General features: G+C 56.0%; 4 protein-coding genes across 11 annotated transcripts; 3 read left to right on the top strand and 1 right to left on the bottom strand.

The window, feature by feature from the left end:
* Positions 1-402: 402 nt before the first annotated feature.
* LOC147232639 (uncharacterized) lies at positions 403-7,236 on the bottom strand. 6 transcript variants are annotated; one of them, XM_086149592.1, is made up of 14 exons: positions 6,928-7,232; positions 6,350-6,656; positions 5,221-5,397; positions 5,024-5,144; positions 3,449-3,615; positions 3,243-3,323; positions 2,775-2,913; positions 2,056-2,127; positions 1,859-1,974; positions 1,619-1,761; positions 1,417-1,528; positions 1,223-1,329; positions 690-831; positions 403-599 (listed from the first exon to the last, which is right to left on the bottom strand). In XM_086149592.1, exons 2-14 carry the CDS (start codon positions 6,383-6,385, stop codon positions 456-458), a joined length of 1,557 nt encoding a protein of 518 aa, XP_086005718.1. In that variant the 5' UTR covers positions 6,386-6,656; positions 6,928-7,232; the 3' UTR covers positions 403-455. The 6 variants fall into 6 exon arrangements, with proteins under 6 accessions (XP_086005718.1, XP_086005717.1, XP_086005716.1 ...); XM_086149591.1 differs by having other exon boundaries at positions 690-828; positions 1,859-2,127; positions 6,928-7,236; XM_086149590.1 differs by having other exon boundaries at positions 1,859-2,127.
* A 3-nt stretch (positions 7,237-7,239) lies between these two features.
* emp3a (epithelial membrane protein 3a (MAM blood group)) lies at positions 7,240-9,066 on the top strand. Of its 2 annotated transcripts, XM_086149597.1 has the most exons (5): positions 7,240-7,388; positions 8,099-8,212; positions 8,290-8,392; positions 8,466-8,606; positions 8,681-9,066. In XM_086149597.1, exons 2-5 carry the CDS (start codon positions 8,135-8,137, stop codon positions 8,854-8,856), a joined length of 498 nt encoding a protein of 165 aa, XP_086005723.1. In that variant the 5' UTR covers positions 7,240-7,388; positions 8,099-8,134; the 3' UTR covers positions 8,857-9,066. The 2 variants fall into 2 exon arrangements, with proteins under 2 accessions (XP_086005723.1, XP_086005724.1); XM_086149598.1 differs by lacking the exon at positions 7,240-7,388 and having other exon boundaries at positions 7,397-8,212.
* A 239-nt stretch (positions 9,067-9,305) lies between these two features.
* sack1e (scaffolding CK1 anchoring protein E) lies at positions 9,306-13,371 on the top strand. The gene is made up of 9 exons (XM_086149589.1): positions 9,306-10,126; positions 10,328-10,474; positions 11,043-11,167; positions 11,238-11,639; positions 11,730-11,777; positions 11,881-11,913; positions 11,992-12,181; positions 12,253-12,459; positions 12,591-13,371. The coding sequence occupies exons 1-9, from the start codon at positions 9,680-9,682 to the stop codon at positions 12,765-12,767; spliced, it is 1,776 nt and encodes a 591-aa protein (XP_086005715.1). The 5' UTR covers positions 9,306-9,679; the 3' UTR covers positions 12,768-13,371.
* A 246-nt stretch (positions 13,372-13,617) lies between these two features.
* On the top strand, positions 13,618-17,464 carry utp3 (UTP3 small subunit processome component). Of its 2 annotated transcripts, none has more exons than XM_086149585.1 (16): positions 13,618-13,754; positions 13,912-13,990; positions 14,267-14,323; positions 14,394-14,450; positions 14,531-14,624; positions 14,701-14,769; positions 14,853-14,974; positions 15,058-15,210; positions 15,279-15,350; positions 15,430-15,470; positions 15,579-15,675; positions 16,309-16,434; positions 16,515-16,636; positions 16,708-16,771; positions 17,043-17,150; positions 17,232-17,464. In XM_086149585.1, the coding sequence occupies exons 1-16, from the start codon at positions 13,738-13,740 to the stop codon at positions 17,319-17,321; spliced, it is 1,368 nt and encodes a 455-aa protein (XP_086005711.1). In that variant the 5' UTR covers positions 13,618-13,737; the 3' UTR covers positions 17,322-17,464. The 2 variants fall into 2 exon arrangements, with proteins under 2 accessions (XP_086005711.1, XP_086005712.1); XM_086149586.1 differs by having other exon boundaries at positions 13,632-13,754; positions 13,918-13,990.
* The last annotated feature ends 1 nt before the right edge of the window (position 17,465 follows it).

Raw genomic sequence — 17,465 nt, 5'->3', positions numbered from 1 at the left:
GAAGGTGCCAGACCACAGGAGAACCGCAGCAGAACCTGCTTGGTTGGGGGTTATTGGAAACAGAGGTGTGGAGTCTCCATGTTGTGATGATGTGGGCCCAGCGACCTTCTGGAGCTCTCCAGGCCCACCTCAGACCTCCTGAACATGGATCTCCTGAGCCCGCCTCAGTGCTGTTGACCACGGAGAACCATCTGAGGGTTCCTCCCAGAGGGCTCCCATGCTTTAACATCTCTGAGGGCACTTCCATGAACGAGTCAGAACCATCACTTGTGGAGTGTGAAGGTCAAACCCGTGCTAAGTTGTTCTGCACTTCCTGCTCTCACGAGAAGATGAAGACCCTGAACTGAGGGACACGACATGAAACCAAACTTTATTTCTTTATTTTCCGAAATAAATAGAAAAAAATAAACATCCGTCAAAACAAACAGCAAAGCGGGCAGAAGATCTGCTGATCCTCAGGACCTGCATCTGGACGAGGAACCACCCAGATCCAGGTTTTGGGCGCAGCTCTCTTCCTCGCAGAGCCGCCGGAGTAACCTCCTCCTCTCGACCAGGAGCTTCTCGTTCTCCAGCGTTACCACGGCGACTAGCTCCTTCTCCTGCAGAGCACAGATTTTCAGCTCCACCGAGGAACACTGGAGGAGGAGAAAATGAGACTTCTTCTTCTACAGATGATCTGCAAGCGTCACCTTGGCCAGTGAGTGGCAGCAGAGGGACAGCTCCCGCTCCAGCTGCCGGATCTTCTCGTCTCGCCGCCTCGTCTCAGCGTCGAACCTGGTCCACGCCCGGCTCAGCTGCGCCCGCTGCCTCTGCTTCTTCTGGTGGAACCTACTGTGGAGGACGGAGGGGGAAGAGTCAGGCGGAATCCACCTGACGCTTTGGGACGGCATCAGAGAACCTGCTGGACTTCAGAAGAACTTCTCCAGATCGGGCTTAAACATCTACATCAGGCTAACTTCTTTGGATCAGGCTAAGTTGGCAACATCAGGCTAACTTTTCTAGCTCAAGATACCTTTTCAGAATCAGGCTAGTTTATCTTCATCAAGCTAACTCCTCTGGATCACGCTAACTTCTCTTGATTGGGCTAATCTATCTACATCTTTTGATCAAGCTCATTTCTCAGGATCAGGCTAGTTTGTCTACATCGAGCTAACTTCTCCAGATGAATCTAACATCTCTGGATCAGGGTATTGTCTGTCTCTATCGTCTCAGGTAAATGCACCTCCGCTCTTTGTCCAGGCGTTTGAGGGTCTCACAGATCTCCTCCTGCAGCTCCTCACACTGGGCTCGGGCGTCCAGCAGGCCCCTCGCCGCATCCTGGAGACACTCCTGTAGGGAGAACATCAGCAGCTGCAGGAACCGATGCCCCGAGAACCGGAGCACCAGGAGTACCTTGGAACCTGTGACCAGACAAACCTGTGGCCTGGTGTCCTCCTTCCGCAGCCCGGTTTGGGTCTGCTTCTCCTCGGTGGAAACCTGGTCTGGAGGCATCTGCCTTCGGACCTCAGACACATTTGGATCTCCCTCCCTGGAAACGCAGAGACGGGAGAACCTTCACAAGCTGCTTTGACCACCGAGATCTGCAGGCGAGGAACATGTCCGGAGAAGGAGATCTTACTCCTCATCCTGGTCGGCTGGGGTAACAACCCTGAAGGTCAACAGCCTGTTCTGCCCATCTTCATCGTCACCTCCTTCTCCTCCTCCTCCTCCTTCTTCTTCTTCTTCAATGCAGTCACCCTGAACCTCTTCTGTAGAGATAACCTGGAGGCAGGAGACCAGTTGGATGAGTGAGGAGGAGCCAGGTGCAGCACCTGAACATTTGTAAAACCAAGCCTGGAGAAGTTTGCACGAATCCCACCGTCCGCTGTGGAGAGCTTCTCCGGGCCTCTCGGGCCGGAAGCCGGCTCCTTAGGGCTCTGAGCTCCAGCTCCAGACTGTGGTTCAAGATCTCGGCCTTCCTCAGCTCCGCCGTTTCTTGGACGCAAAGTCGGGTCAGAACCTCACCGGCTTCCAAAGGACCTCCGGGGAGAAGACCTGAGAAGGCCACCTTCCTACCGTATGTCTTGAGTTGTTCCACCTCCCATTGGAGCTTCTCAACCTCCTGGTGGGCCTCCTGCAGCTCAGGCTCTGCAAGGCAGGCAGGAGACAGTGGTCAGCTTCTCGCCTAGAGCTCCGCCTTCATTCCAGAACCCGTGAAGACCCCAGGGCTCTGCGGCTCTCTGGAGAACCTGGGCTTTCTGCTGACTGAGAAGGTACAAACATCTGGAGGACAGTAGGAGACCACTCCATGGCTTTTGCGTCACCCTCTCAACCACAGGACTCCCACATTGCACCACAGTGACCTCAGATCTCGTCTCCACAACAACAGATATGACTCATAACCTGGAGAACATCTGTCGATTGGATGGAGAAGTGCGGTTATTTTGGGATGGCAGTGGGTTTCGGTTCTCCTTCTTCTTCTGCTGGTCCTATACCTCCAATCAGCAGAGGAGGAGGATTCATCTGGACTGAGAATGTCACGGGCCTGAGAGCACACACACGAACACACACACACACACACACACACACACACACACACACACACACACACTCCTGCCTGATCACAAGAAGGTTCCGGGGTTTTCTTTGCCCAGGTTCTTCGAAGACTACATTGGTGTTCCTGAGAAGGTGAACTGTAGGATGATTGACAGCTGAGCCGTCTGTTAAGCCCCGCCTCTCTCTCCTCTCTCTCCTGTGATTGGCCCCCCCCCAGAGACCCCGCCCCCGCTGGCTACCGTAGGTCTTCTGGGTCAGGTGAGCTGACTCCAGCTGCTCTCTGAGGCGTCGGATCTCTCCGTGGGCCAGGGCGAGCCTGCGGGACCCTTCCTCCAGGTCCTTCTCCAGACCAGACTGGTCCCTCACGGCGGCCTCCGCCTGGAGAAGCCAGAATACAAGAACCCGTCACATCCCTTCGCGGTACGCCGGTGTGGAACTGACAGGGTTTAGGGAAGTCATGCAGAGAGGAGACGGGGCCTTCCACCTGGACAACCTCCTGCCATGCAAAGATCCTACTCCAGCAGGTGCCGGAGGTTAGGAGCAGAGAGGAGGGTGCAGCTGAGCCGGAGGAGGTCGGGGGTCAGGCGTGGGGGGGGGGAGGGCGTGCGTGAAGGTGGACATGGTGGAAGGTGAACATCTGGAATCTTCCAAGCGTCTCCACGGGTTAGTACTTAGACAAAGCAGCAAGGAGTGTCAAGAAGACCTACAGGTTGAGGGGCGGGTTTGCTCTGCGGAGCCTTGAGTCCAAACAGTCTCCTCCACGGGCTCCGGCTAGCACGCGGCGTCCCCTTGTAGGAAGATGGTGGAACAGCAGGGTTAAAATGACCCTTAACTGACATCCAAGAACATCGCAACCGAGGACGGAACCTGGAACGTCTTCCCAAATTTGAGTCAACCGTGTTCCTGCACCCACCTGGCCCTGACCCTGGGTCCCCCATCGGCCGTCAGGACCCCCCCTGGTCTCCAGGAGGGAGGCCCTCTCCACCAGGAGGTACGCTACCTGCTCGCTGGGGCCGCTGTGGACCAGCTCCGTCAGGCCCTGCTGGTACAGCATCTTCGCCACCTCGCTGACCTGGGCATCTACAGACATGGGAGGGGGGGGGGGCAGGAAGTCCAGTTTGGCCATGAAATGTGGATTTTTAACTTTTTTATCTAATTTAACATGGCGGGGTCTTCACCATTCCACAGGATTTTGCAATAAAAATGTATTTTTATATATGTATTTCAATTATTTTATGGTAAAATTTGCATTTTCTAGAGTGGCAACCAACCAGAGCAGGAGGTTCTGTATCCTGGGCTCTGATTGGCTCAGCCAGTGCAGCATCATTCTCTGCATCTCCTTCACAGAACACTCATTCAACATCTGGCCTCACCATTTTACATCAACGTGCTAATGTTATTTGTAGTGTTATTAAAAGTATAAAAGTTCTTCATTTATTTCAAGCCCTCTTATAAAACTGGAACGCCCTGCACCTCCTAAGGTATCTAGCACTGATGCTAAGCTGCAGAAGACAATGCAAACCAACGGAGAAAAAGTGCAGCTCCTCCATGTGTCAAAAATACCGTTGGTAGCTTGTGAGTTTTCGTTTATCGCAGCTGGTTCTGGGACGTCACCTCCACGATAAAGGAGGGAGTACTATGTAACCCCGACCAGGGTCTTCTGCACCGGCTAGTGGACTGACATGATGGACCACAGAGGGTGAGGGTAAACAGTGTTTGACCCAAGAGGCTTTTGTCTTCCGTTTCCCTCTGTGTCCTCTTGTGAGAGTTGTGTCCTCTCACTTTTTATTCATTTTATATACAAACGAGTGATCGGTGATCAAATGATCAAGTTTGCGGACGACTCTGCGATTGTGTCGCTCCTTAATAACGAGGACGCCAAACATGGCCGGGCGGTGAATGATTTTACAGACTGTTGTGAGTGAACAGCCTAGGAAAAGAACATTATGAAAAACCGAGGAAATGATAATTGATTTTAATTAAGAGCGCCTGTGCCGAGGCCCGCCGGCGTGCACTCTTATCGGAAACTGAGAAGCTTCAAGGTGTGACCCGTTTTTGTGAAATGTTTTATTCTTGTGGTGTTGAGTCTGATTTAACTTTCTCTTTCATCTGCTGCTTCGGGTCCCTCGTCGGTACGCGGTTCCACAATGCGGGAAAAACAAGTACAGACGCTCATTTATAGCCCAAACTATCAGCCTCCAATATTGGTCAAATTAATTGCTCTGCCAGGGGACCATTAAGCTGAACCAAACTAAACAATTTGTGCGAAGAAGATGGACACCTTCCTCTTGTCCTAATGACATGCTATGCTAGTTAGCTTAGCACAAAAAATGGTAACCGATTGTATGTGGTTGCATGCCTCAACCCAATGTTAGCCAATACATATGAAACTGCTAAAGGGAAAGAGGTGGAGGAGGTAAACAACCCCTGGTCAAAATGGTACGTTCCCTCGGACTCATGCACGTGATGATGAGGTAGTACGGCCGACCTTGCAGGGCGACAAGGCGCCGCAGCTGCTCCTTCAGCTGCTCGTTCTCGTCCTGGATCTCCTGAGCCAGGACCTTCTGGTGCTCGTTGAACCTGCGGATCTGCTCCAGGGACCTGCGCACCTTGCAGACAGACGGGACGTGAATGGTATGACCCGGACGCCGCCGCCCTTTCCGACCCCCGGCGGCCACCGCAGACCTCGGCCATCTCTGCGGCGTGCCGCAAGCGCCGCCCGTCCAGATCCTGCATCGCGGCGGCCAGTTGGCTCCGTGCATGTAGACGCGCACCCCACAACGCACGCAGTCGGGCCTCTACGGGGGCGTCGGCCTCAAGACCCTCCCCTTTTAACCAGGCGGCGATCTGCTGCAGCTCCTCCTACAGGATGGACAACCTCAGCTCACACAACCTGCTGTGTGTGTGTGTGTGTGTGTGGGTGTGTGTGGGTGTGCGCGTGAGAGCGTATGTATGTGCGCATTGAGTCCAGAGTCTTTGTGTTCCAGGTGTGTGTGTGTGTGTGTGTTTCAGTATGTGCATGTGTGTTAGTGTCTATCAGTGGGTGCGTGTGTGATTGCGTGTCTCTATGTGTCTTTGAAGGTGTGTGTGTTAGTGTTTGTGTCTTGGTGTCTGTGTTTGTGTTGGTGTCTGTGAGGTTGTTGATCTATATCTTTTTATGTATATGTGTGTGTGCATGTGGGTTAGTGTCTATCAGTGGGTGTGTGTGTGTGATGCGTGTCTGTATGTGTCTTTGAAGGTGTGTGTCTGTATGTGTGTGTTGGTGTTTGTGTCTTGGTGTCTGTGTTTGTGTTAGTGTCTTTGTGAGGTTGCTGATCTGTCTTTTTGTCTGTGTGTGTGTGTGTATGTGTGTGTGTGTGTGTGTGTGTGTGTGTGTGTGTGTTGATGTTTGTGTCTTGGTGAGTGTGTTAGTGTCTGTGTGTTTGTCGATCTCTGTCTTTTTATGCATATGTGCATGTGTTTGTGTGTGAGCGCATGTATGTATGTGTGCATGAAGAGTCTTTGTGTTCCGGGTGTGTGTTTGTATGTTTCTGTGTGTGCATGTATGTTAGTGTCTATCTGTGTGTGACTATGTGTCTGTGTGTGTCTTTGGATGTGTGTATGTATGGGTTGGTGTTTGTGTCTTGGTGAGTGTGTTAGTGTCCGCCTGTGTTTGTGTGTATGTGTGTGTGTGTGTTAGTGTATTTGTGTGCTTGTTTTCGTGTATATGTGAGTGTGCAAGCGTGTGTGCGATTGTGCCCCCCCCCCCTCCGAACCGGAACCGGTGTGCTCCCGGTTCCGGATCCAGATCGACCTTGAGACGTCAGTTTGGTACCTGTGCGTGATCCGCCGGGACCCCCTTGGGGTCCATCCGACGGGTCCGGGTCCGGATCGGAGTCCGGGTCCGGGTCCAGACCGGGAGGCGCTGAGTCCGCTCAGATCCCGCGGCGTCGAGCAGCGAAACCTCGCGATATCGCGGTGGGAAAAGAGAGTTCGGGAGAGTTCGGTGGTGGTTCGGTCATCCCGCGCCTGCGCAGTGCTGCCAGGCGTGTCCCTGAAGGGGCCCCCCACGGTAAATATAACGGAGTGGATTTCTCACGGCCACCGCCGAGCCGCAGAAAAACGGACGACTGGACCCAGTACTGTAAAAAAAAAAAAAAAAACTTTTAAACTTCACTTGTTTTATTATCTTTAAAGAGTCTCAGCCGACGGAGGTGTCAAGGAAAAGATGCAAAAACTACAACAACAAAAAAAAAAAACACCGGAAGTTGCGTCACAACCGAGAAAACATGACCCAAACATCGGACTCGAAGTACTCCAAAGTATTCCAGAGGTACTTATTGCGAAGTACTCAAAGTACTTCAACCCCGAGCTTCATTTCAAACATGGTTATAATTGTAAGAAACAAATCACCGTCAGGAAACGTCGGAGTGTCTTTGCGCTCGTCGGTCGGACCCAGTCCTGGGTGCGTGTACGTGCATGCGCGCGCGCGCGCGTGGGTGTGTCTGTGTCTGTGCGTGTGTGTGTGTGTCTCCTGGGTGGTCCGAGACTTCCTGCCTCTCACCCACTTCCCCCAGGAGGCCCCTCTGATGCCCGCCGAGGAGGACCGGCTCCACCCGGTTCTCCTCCACCACGAACCCACGCACGCCGGAACCCGTGCGTGCATGCGCGTGCGTGTTCTCCACGCTGCGTGTCCTGCGGGTCCGGGAATGCTGCGGTCCTCGGACCGAGATGTTGAGGGGGAGGGCGGCCGAGAGCCGAGAGGAAATGGGTGGAGGGAACTCCTCCTCCTCCATCCGCGCGCATTCCTCCGCTCCTCAGGACGCACGACGGAGAGGAAACATCTGGGAACCCGCTGGACTCGACCTTCTCAGGTGAGAACCTGGTGAGAACTCAGGTGAGCGGTTAAACCCTTATCCCGAGCGGACGTCCCGGAGCCGGAGGTTCTCCCCGGTGCTCTGCTTCTCCACGCCGGACCTCTTCTAGATCGGGATAGTCCAGACGTGTTGGTAGCCGTGCACGCACAGTTTCTTGAAGGACACTGAAACCGCAGGCTGTTGTTCCTGAGGGTTCCGCGCTCTGGTCCAGCCAGATGTTCCTGAGATAGAAGCAACCAGAACCGAGCAGACCATAATAGAGGAACTGGCTCTCCTCTTGTTTCATCAGTTCTGAGTCACAGAAGAAAATATGATGTTTCATCAGATTTCCAAAAATTCATGTCCATTTATTTGTCAATCTCACATGCTTTTGTTTCTTTAATTTCATTTCATTTTTTTTTTTTTGTCGCTGTATTTTGCATTTGTCCTCCCCCGCTATCTGAGCGGTGTCGTCCCCCAGCAGCAGGGCTCTGCTCTCTGATCTGCTCCTCAGAGACTGATGTGGATCTCCAGATAGACGACCCTCCTCCTCCTCCTCCTCCCCAGCAGCAGCGGCGGCGGCGGGGCCGGATGGAGGGGCCCGGGTTGAGAGTCCGGAGTAATGGCTGAAGGAGAAACAAACAAAAGATTGGTTTAGTGTGAATCCTGCTCCCGAGTTCTTCTCCGCCCGGAGCCTGCTGACCTCCCGGGTTCTCCTCCGTCTTCAGCGCTGACCTTGCCGTCGCCGTCCTCTCCCGGCCGCCATGGTTTGCCTCCTGGTTTCCCTGACCGTGCTGCACCTGGCCACCCTGGCCATGCTCCTGGTCGCGATGCTGGAGAAGGTGAGGAGCGCCCGGCCGGGAGGAACCTCCGGCGTTCTTCTCTGGCCTTCGGTCAATGTCTCCCCTTCCCTCCGCAGTCCTGGTGGATCTGGGCGGAGACCGAGATCACCGACCTTTGGTACAACTGTTTCCATGACAACGCTTCAAACACCTGGCTGTGCGCCGCCACCGACGAGAGCGGTAAGGTCCGCGTGCTCCTTCTCACTTCTCCTAGACGTCCTTGGAACCGCTAACCCCCCGCCCGACCTCGCAGAATGGCTCCAGTCCGTCCAGGCCCTCATGGTGCTCTCCGTGGTCTTCTCCTCCATCTCCTTCCTTGTGTTCCTGGGTCAGCTCTTCACCATGTCCAGGGGGGGTCTCTTCTACTTCACCGGCCTCTGCCAGGCCTTCGCAGGTCCGGACCTCCTCGGCTTCCTCCGTCAGAACCCGTGCAGAATCCTTCTCCTCACTCCGCCGTGCCTCCCACAGGCCTGACGGACTTCGCCGCCTGCCTGATCTTCACCTTCCACCGGGAGGAGATCCTGAACGACCCCAGGGAACTGAAGGGCGGCCGCTTCGGCTACTGCTTCATCCTGGCCTGGCTGTGCGTGCCGCTGCTCCTGCTCAGCGGCGTCCTCTACGTGCACCTGCGCAAGAAACACTGAGACACACGCCAGCGCGGTAGTAGCAGAAGAAGAAGAAGAAGACAAGGGAGCTCCAGGCCCGGACGCGAGGCGACGACGTGTCCCGCCTGCCCGCCGCCGCCGGGGAGTAACCTCGGGATGACCTCATCACCGTGGAGACAGAAGTGGCTGTAACTCCACCAGCAGATGCAGAGAATAATAAAGTGTAAAGAGCCTCGGCGATTCAAAGGAGCGGTGTGTCTGAGTGTTTGTTCCTGCAGGTGGCTTTGGACGGGTGGGCGGGGCCTCAGGGCCTCACCCGTCAGCTAATCGCTTTTCTGCTCCTGAGAGCGCCCCCATCCCACCGCACCCCACCCTACCCACCGCCAGGTATTTCCAACAACCCCTGCAGTTGTCACGTTTCTCCAGCGGGAGCGCCCATGTGTTCCGGTTGACAGAGCCGATCGTCAGGCCCGACCGGTCCGGAGAGAAGGGGGCGGGGCCTGCGGCGGCCTACCGCAGGGCGCGCGGTGAACATTGCTCTGTCACACAAGTGAGGAGATGCATACCAGCCGCTGAATCTGAAGGACTCGCCGCTTCACAAAGAAGAAGGAGAAGGAGTCGGCGGGGTGACGACAGCCGACGCCAACCCCAACCCGTCCGTCTGCTGCTCAGAATCTCTGGAATCTGAGCCGCAGTCACCCGTGAGGGCTGGGAGGAGGGAGGACGGAAGACGCCGAGCGGAGATGAGTCGTTCTCCGCCGCTCGGAGACGGACCCGCAGATCTCCTCGCGATGAGAACGCCGGCCCGGCTGGAGGCCGTCCGCGGGAAACCCTGACACGGCGTCGGAAGCCCGTCGGAGGAATGTCCAACTCCCAGGAGCAGAGCTTGGACGAGAATGCGGTGTTCCACCCGCTGGACTCGGCCTCCCCCGAGTTCCTCCACTCGGAGAGGGAGCGGCAGGCGGTGGAGCATCTCCTGGGCTCCGGCCCGGAGGCCTTCTACAGCGCCGTGGGCTCCGCGCCCCCCGGCTGCTTCCTGTCCCCGGAGGAGGTGGGCCAGATGTCCTCCTGGGCCCGGGACTTCGCGCCCAGACCGGACCAAGGCGCCGAGACCCGGGACTCGGCCCGCTTCTCCTCCACCTACTTTCCCTCCTGCTCGGACACCCCGCCCCCCTGCTTGGACCTGGGCTGGCCCGAGAAGACCCCCGGACGCAGGAGGGACACCGTGACGGTCCACACCAGCCCCCCCGCCGAGGGCCAGCCCTCCGTCCGGGAGGTGGTCAGGAGGTACCTCCAGCAGGCACGCCAAGTAGGAACACATTCTTTGGATTGTCCACATGAAAACCAAACTAATTGGCTTTCAGAAGGTGAAGAAGATCTCGAGGTTCTCGCTAAATGATCGACCACCGGTCCTCGGGAGATCTTTCATTCGATCGCGCGTTCGGAGGACCTTCGGATAAACGGTGTGTAAAAATCGCTTTTACTTTTCTTTCTCACTTTCATTGCGCAGGTTATCGCCATAGTAACCGACGGATTGACGGACGGCACGGTGATCGGCGACCTGCACGCCGCCGCCTCGCGGGGCGTCCCGGTTTACGTCATCGTCAACGCCAGGTCCGTGAAGGAGAACTTCACGGCCAGCAGACTCAGACATCCGGTGAGTGCCCTCCTGCAGATCCACGCCCAGGATCCGCGTCCGCGCCGCTAAAATACCCGACGCGTCGGATGCACGCCCGGTGCGTGGAATGCACTTCCTGTGGAGGAACCGGTTCACCGGCGTTCCTCATGTCACTCACCTGGAGATCCGTCGACTCGATTAGAGGCTGATAATTGCTTTCAAAGGTGATCATCTGTCAGTCGGCAGGACCAGGGCCTCCGAGAAGGAGGTAATCGGATACCTGAAATTGTCCACATGTGTGAAGGACGGTTTGATGTCTATATGCAACCCTCTGATTGGTCCAGTGCAAACTCCGGTGCTCCTTTTGGCAACTCTGCATGCAGAACAGGAGGTGTAGATATTGAATGAATGAATGAATGAATGAATGAATACGAATGAATAATTGACCATATTGCGGAACCCACCGGGATCTGGACTACCAAGGTGCAGAGCAATGTGTGTGTGTGTGTGTGTGTGTGTGTTTTTGTGTCTTTGTGAGGCGGTATCTCCAATGACACCTCCAACCCACATCAAGTGTGTTGATCCTCTGCTCAATCTCCATCCGCAGAACATCGGGGTCCGGGTTCTGGGAGGAAAGACGTTCTGCTCTAGGTCGGGGCGGATGGTGGTCGGGGAGCTGAAGGACCGCTTCCTCCTGGTGGACTTGGAGACGGTGATCCACGGCAGCTACAGGTAAGAAAATCCGCCTGCCGGCAGCTGCTCCCCGAGTCCGACGTGGGATCACGGGGTGTTTGTCCTGCAGCTTCACCTGGACGGACGCCCACCTCCACCGACAGCTGGTCACCGTCCTGACCGGCGCCGTCGTCGACGTCTTCGACAACGAGTTCCGTGTCCTGTTCGCCTCTTCGCTGCCGGCCCTGGAGGTCTGGAGCTCCGCCGCGTCCCCGGCGGAGGTGACGTGGCGCCATCCCGTCTCCTCGGCTCTGGGTTCCCCGAAGCCGCTTCCGCTGAGGTTCCAGCTCGCCGGGCCGCCGTCCCCGCCGCCGGATTCCCGCCTGGACTGGGACGCCATGGGTGTGACGCGCTGCTTACCGGGGAACCTTCTGGAGCAAGGAGACGGGACCACGGGAAAGGAGAGCCCCCCGCCTGGAGCCGTGGACTTCCTCAGGTTCGGCGGTCTTCACAACGGCTTTGAGACCAGAAGGTACGGCCCCGGCTTCATGCTGGATCTCGAGCTTCCCGCCCGTACCTTGTCATCTCCTCCACATGGTCCAAGTGTGTTTGCCTTCAACAGGGTTTACGAACGGTCACCCGTGGCGACGAAGGGCACCTGGCTCTCCAGGTGAGGCCTTTTCTTTTTGTTTCTTTCTCCACGGTCTGACCTTTGAGCTGTGAGGCTTCGGCTCAGACGGACCTGCTCACGTCTCCGTTGCATCTCCTTCTAGAGAAACAGAAACTTCTCCAGAGGTCCTGCAAAGGTGAGAGACACATTCCGATATGAGGGAGGGTCTCTGAGGAGAACTTCCACCCACCGGAAGCGTTGGCGCCCCCCGCAGGGTGGAGCGAGCCATCTCCCGGCAGCTTTCCAAGGAGAAGAGCAGCACTTCTTCTGACGAGAGAGGACCTCCCGGGGCGGAGGGAAGAGGAAGCGAGCGGGGAAGCTCTCCGACTCAGGCTGATGGACCCTGGAGGAAGGACAGGTCCGGCGCAGCCGTCCCTTTGGTGGACAACATGCCGTCTTCCAGGGTGAGCCTGCGGCGTCTGCGGCGCTCCTGAGGGCGCCATCCAGAAATTGACTGACGTCTCCACTCCCACAGAAACCCGTGATCCTGAGGGTCCCGCAGTCGGAGAGCTTCAGCTCCCTCAGCGACATCATGAAGAGGCTCAATCCTCCACGGAACCCCAGCAGTGGAGCCAGCTTCTCCATGTCCAATCTGAGCCAGTCCATGATGGACCTGAGCACCTCCAACCCCGAGACGGCTCCGGAGCTGAGGAGGATCCCGTTGCCGAAGCTCAGCGGCGGCGTGAGTTTCATCTCCATGTTTTCTGTTGGTGGAAGGACGTCTACGTCCACGGGTCACGTGACACCTCCAAGACGTGTTTAACACCTTGTCATCCCCACGGCGGTCTTCTGGCTCTTCATCGCCCCACGCAGGCCTTCAATCTGGAGTTGGTGACGCCCGCTCTGGTCCTGATGAAGAAGAGGAACGACGAAGTCAAATCGTCCCTGGAACGTCCTCCGAAGACCTTCCTGCCTCGGGAACGTCCTCGGAACACCAGCTACGCTCTCAACTGGAGGTCGCTGGCCGACAGGAGAGCAGAGCAGGACTAAGGAGGAGGTCCAGGGGGGGATCCCCCACAACCTCCTCCAGGTGGAACCTGGCAGCTGTGACCTCTGCAGCGTTAGTTCGTCCAAAGCACACTGGCTCTGAGAAGGAACACGCTGACGTCTGAAGACCAACGTCTAGCTGTCTGTCCATTTATTGGTGCTGATCTTCTGCAGATTCTGAGGTGGACTGGAAGGTCAGGGGTCAGGACTGGGTTCTCTCCGTGGGCTCTCTCCATGTGTGTTCTCTCTATGTTCTCCTACCCCGTTCTCTCCGTGTTCTCCTGTCTTTGAGCTCTCCACGCTCTTCTGCCTGGTTGTCTCAAAGGCTCTCCTTCTTGTGTTCTCTCCATGTTCTCCTGCTTGGATTCTCTCCAGGTTCTCCATCTTCTCCCCACAGTCCAAAAACAGTCAGCAGGTCCATTGAAGGCTCTAAATTGTCTGTAGATGTGCATGCGTGTCATTTGATTGACAGCTGTCCGTCCAGGTTAGGCTCCGCCTCTCACCCCAGCAGGAGGCCCAAGATGTACAAATGTAAACTTTTGAAAAGCGTTGCTGCTGATCATATCAATAAAGGGAATCGCCTGGTTCTCCAAAGGTCTCCATCTCATGATACAAGTATTGTCTCTGGTTTTCACTTCTTCAAGGGGGGGGGGGGTTAAAACATTCAATAAACCAGAAATGGTCTCAAATCCACCTTTTCTTTTAAAAATAAAATGGATTGTTTCCTGAAATAGATAGATAGATAGATAGATAGATAGATAGATAGATAGATAGATAGATAGATAGATAGATAGATAGATAGATAGATAGATAGCGCCAGTTCCCCTCCGGGCCGCTAGGGGGCGCTGTCGCCCATCCTGCCGGCGGAGCAGGACGCACATGGCTGCGCCCGAGCTGAAGTGAAGGATCGCCGGTATTCCGGTGCTGCTGCCTGCGGAGAGAGCCGTGACTGTCCGCTGGTTCCGGTTCTAAGATGGTGGGAGTCAAACGGTGAGTTTGTCGAACGGGACCCGGGAACCGCCGCGTCTCCGGTGGCCGCTCGTCCGGTGTACCGGTGACCGAGCGGAGGACGAGGGTTCCACCCGGGGGCGGTTCGGTATCACCGGACGGAACCGGGAACCGGGTTTTGATCTGGGTTCCGTTTCAGCGGCAGGCGGGTCCAGAGGAGACCGGAGCCGGTGGAGGACGAGCCGGACGCCGAGCTGGGGGCGCCGGTACCGGACAAGGTGAGCAGCAACCGGGAGAACTCAGCCGGAACGCGCAGCCCCGAGTCACGTAACTCTAGAAGTTTTTACCTGAAACCAAACACGATCTAACGTTTTTTAACCCTTTAATTCAGTTTGATCGTTCGTTTGTTTTGTTTGTTTTTTTTTAATTTGTCTCAGATATTTGTTTGGACTCGTCAGTGTGGCTGCGTGTGTTTGACGTCACCGTGACGTCACCAGGCGGCGTGGAGGACAGTCCTGATATGTTTGTTTTTTTCTCAATTCCCCTTCCGCCAGACATCTGCAAAGTACGCCATGGACCAGATCGAGGAGTTCCACCAGCAGAAGATGGAGGTAAGCCGGAGCTCGGAGAACCTCCTGACTCCGGTAGCTTCTGGAGTCTGACGCTTCTTCTTCCTCCCAGGACCTTCTGGCCCGCGGAGTTGACCTGGAAAGCGATGAGGAGGATCCTGACGATGAGGTACCACGTTGTCCCCGAACCCCGTCCGTAGGCCAAACACCAGGCCGTCTTCTGCCCTCATCGTCATGGTCTCATTGCAGGAAGAACTGATGGGCTTGTCTGTCTCCGAGTCAGAAGAAGAAGAGGAGGAAGAGGCGGACGCAGATAGCGACCTGGATGGGGACAAGGATGAAGGTTCTTCTCCGGGCGAGGATGTGTCCGTGGGAAGATCAGACCCGCAGCTCTAACAGGACCGTGTGTTTCTCCTCAGATCTTCCCAATGAAATGGCCTGGGGGACCAAGAAGAAGATGTTCTACGACACAGACTACGTGGTCTCCAGTAGGCGCCGCCTCGCTACCGGCTGATTTTCCACGGGTTTCCACCCGTCTGACATCTGCTGCCTCTTCTTCTCTCCACTAAAGAGGGGAAGAAACCCGAGGAGCTGGAGGCCGAGGAGCAGGAGGAGGAAGAGGAGGCCAAGAACGTCCAGAAACGCTTGGCTGAAAATCTGAGCGAGGAGGATTATGACCTCAGCTTCTTCCAGGTGTTCCGGTCGGAGCGTCTCCCGCTCTTTTTTTTTTTTTTCCCCGAGTCGCTCAGCTAACCCGCCGATGTTCCTCCTTCCAGGACTTTCCTGCGGAGAAGGTCGAGAAGGAGGCGCCAGGGAAGGAGGAGAGGATCGTGAAGGACCTGCAGGAGATGTCCCAGAAGGAGAAAAGGAAGCTTCTGCAGAAGGAGTCGCCCGAGCTCATGGAGCTCATCCGTGACTTCAAGTCAAAGGTCCGCGCACGTGGACGTGCACCCACATGGAGGTCTGTCCGGCGGCTGACGCTGGTGTTTGTCTGCAGCTCGTGGAGATGCAGGAGGAGCTGCAGCCGCTGATGGAGATGGTCCAGGATGGGAGGATACCACCGGGGAAGGTGAGACTGGAAGCCACCCCTCTGAGGGAGAAGGTAGAGCCTCCGAGATGTTCAGGTCTGACGATTTCCTCTTGCACAGGGAGCAGACTATCTGAGGACCAAACAGCAGCTCTACCTCAAGTAAGTCTCTACCCGCCATCTTTAACGAGAAGCTACCTCCGGCACTTCTGACCTCCCCCCTTCCACACACACACACACACACTCATACACACACACTTCCTCCTGCAGCTACTGCACCAACATCAGCTTCTACCTGGTGCTGAAGGCCAAACGGGTCGCCGTCCACCACCACCCCGTCATCCAACGCCTGCTGGCCTACAGGAACGTGAGTCGTGTGTGTGTGTGTGTGTGTGTGTGGGGTCTGCTGACCCCCAGTATGTGTATGTCTGCCTATCCAGACCCTGTGTATGTATATATATATATATGTGTGTGTGTGTGTGTGTGTGTGTGTGTCTGCTGATCCAGACCCTCAGTATGTGTATGTGTGTGTCGCCTATCCAGACCCTGTGTATGTATATATATATATGTGTGTGTGTGTGTCTTCTGATCCAGACCCTGTGTGTGTGTGTGTGTGTGTGTGTGTGTGTGTGTCTGCTTATCCAGACCCTCAGTATGTGTATGTGTGTGTCTGCCTATCCAGACCTTGTGTATGTATATGAGTGTGTGTGTGTGTCTTCTGATCCAGACCCTGTGTGTGTGTGTGCGTGTCTGCTGCCAGACCCTGTGTGTGTGTGTGTGTGTGTGTGTGTGTGTGTGTTCGCTTGTTCGCTGATCCAGACCCTGTGTGTCTGTGTGTGTGTGTGTGCGTGTGTCCTCTGATCTGGACCCTGTGTGTGTGTGTGTGTCTCCGCTGATCCAGACCTGTGTATATATATGTGTGTGTGTGTGTGTGTGTGTGTGTGTGTGATTGTGATTACATCCTCTGATCCGAACCCTGTGTGTGTGTGTGTGCATGCAGCTGATCAATGAGCTGGCAGCAGTGGACTCCCTCCTGTCCCCCCAGCTGCGTGGTCTTCTGTCGGGCTCGTTGCCCCCCCGCGGGCCAGCGTCGGGCCCGGTGGCCAGCGTCTGCGGCCAGAAGCAGGTGAGGTTGAGCCGCCGGTGGCCCTCCAAGTGCCGGTGGCCCGAGGAGCCCATCCTAAGAGGAGCCGCTTGTGGTCTTAGGTGTCAGAAGAAGAGGGGGGTTCGGACTCGGAGCTGGACCAGGAAGCGGCCCTGAGCTTCTACAGGGAGGTGGAGGAGCGGCTGAAGATGAAGAGGAAGAGGAAGCAGCCGGCAGAGGAAGGGTGAGTCTGGAGGGGACGGGGGACGGAAGGAGACGAGGACACCAGGAAGCAACCGTGTGACCTTCTCACAGGAACCTGGAAGAGGAGGAGTACGACGACAACGAAGAGGACGAGAAGAGGGGCATCACCTATCAGGTACTCCTGAGATACTTCACCTCCAGGTGGGAACTGTGTTAGGTGTCCTCGGTTTGGGGGGGAAACATCTGCACAGGTGGTGAAGATCCAAAATGGCGGAGGGTCCTACGTGCCGCTCCGTCCAGGAGGATGATGATCCTCGTCCAGCTCCGATACCTCAATCTGCTCCAGATGTTGATCAGGGTCCTCATCGCCATGGCGACCACGTTTGGTGCGGGGCTACCGAGTGCATCTCCCCTCACGGTGGTCCACTCCTATACCTTCTCCTCAGATGGCCAAGAACCGAGGCCTGACGCCCAGAAGGAAGAAGATCGACCGGAACCCCAGAGTCAAACACCGGGAGAAGTTCAGACGGGCCAAGATCCGCAGAAAGGGACAGGTAAGCACCCCGACCCCACGCCCAAACACAATCCCTCCCGTGCGCTGACCTTTGACCCCCCCTCCCCCGCCACGTCTCCAGGTCCGGGAGGTCCGCCGGGAGGAGGCCAGGTACAGCGGAGAGAGGTCCGGCATCCGAGCCGGAGTCAAGAAGAGCATCAAACTCAAGTAACGGCCGGGTTCCCCGACGGTTCCTGGAGGAGAACCGGAGGAACCCTCCTCCTTTGCGTGCGGTGAAGGTTCCTTAAGGTGTGGAACAGCACCTTTCTTTTCTGTTTGTTATTCTTTTAAAGCAAATAAAAACCCTGAACTCGCC

This window comes from Fistularia commersonii, chromosome 7 (assembly GCF_037954325.1).
Source record: "Fistularia commersonii isolate RoL2024-O1a breed Wild chromosome 7, RoL_Fcom_v1.0, whole genome shotgun sequence".
In the NCBI taxonomy this organism is placed as follows: Eukaryota; Metazoa; Chordata; class Actinopteri; order Syngnathiformes; family Fistulariidae; genus Fistularia; species Fistularia commersonii.
Note: the sequence above shows the minus strand (reverse complement) of the source record. Positions and strands in the feature narration are given on the sequence as shown.

Coding starts and splice junctions, on each gene's coding strand:
- emp3a (XM_086149597.1), top strand. CDS start 8,135: ATGGTTTGCCTCCTGGTTTCCCTGACCGTGCTGCACCTGGCCACCCTG. Junction 8,213..8,289: donor TGGTCGCGATGCTGGAGAAG/GTGAGGAGCGCC, acceptor TTCCCTCCGCAG/TCCTGGTGGATCTGGGCGGA. Junction 8,607..8,680: donor CCTCTGCCAGGCCTTCGCAG/GTCCGGACCTCC, acceptor TGCCTCCCACAG/GCCTGACGGACTTCGCCGCC.
- utp3 (XM_086149585.1), top strand. Junction 14,324..14,393: donor TCCACCAGCAGAAGATGGAG/GTAAGCCGGAGC, acceptor TCTTCCTCCCAG/GACCTTCTGGCCCGCGGAGT. Junction 15,351..15,429: donor GGAGGATACCACCGGGGAAG/GTGAGACTGGAA, acceptor CCTCTTGCACAG/GGAGCAGACTATCTGAGGAC.
- LOC147232639 (XM_086149590.1), bottom strand. CDS start 6,385: ATGGACCCCAAGGGGGTCCCGGCGGATCACGCACAG. Junction 3,616..5,023: donor GCGCCTTGTCGCCCTGCAAG/GTCGGCCGTACT, acceptor CCATGTCTGTAG/ATGCCCAGGTCAGCGAGGTG. Junction 3,324..3,448: donor GGACCCAGGGTCAGGGCCAG/GTGGGTGCAGGA, acceptor TCTTCCTACAAG/GGGACGCCGCGTGCTAGCCG.
- sack1e (XM_086149589.1), top strand. CDS start 9,680: ATGTCCAACTCCCAGGAGCAGAGCTTGGACGAGAATGCGGTGTTCCAC. Junction 11,168..11,237: donor GTGATCCACGGCAGCTACAG/GTAAGAAAATCC, acceptor TTTGTCCTGCAG/CTTCACCTGGACGGACGCCC. Junction 11,914..11,991: donor TCTCCAGAGGTCCTGCAAAG/GTGAGAGACACA, acceptor CGCCCCCCGCAG/GGTGGAGCGAGCCATCTCCC.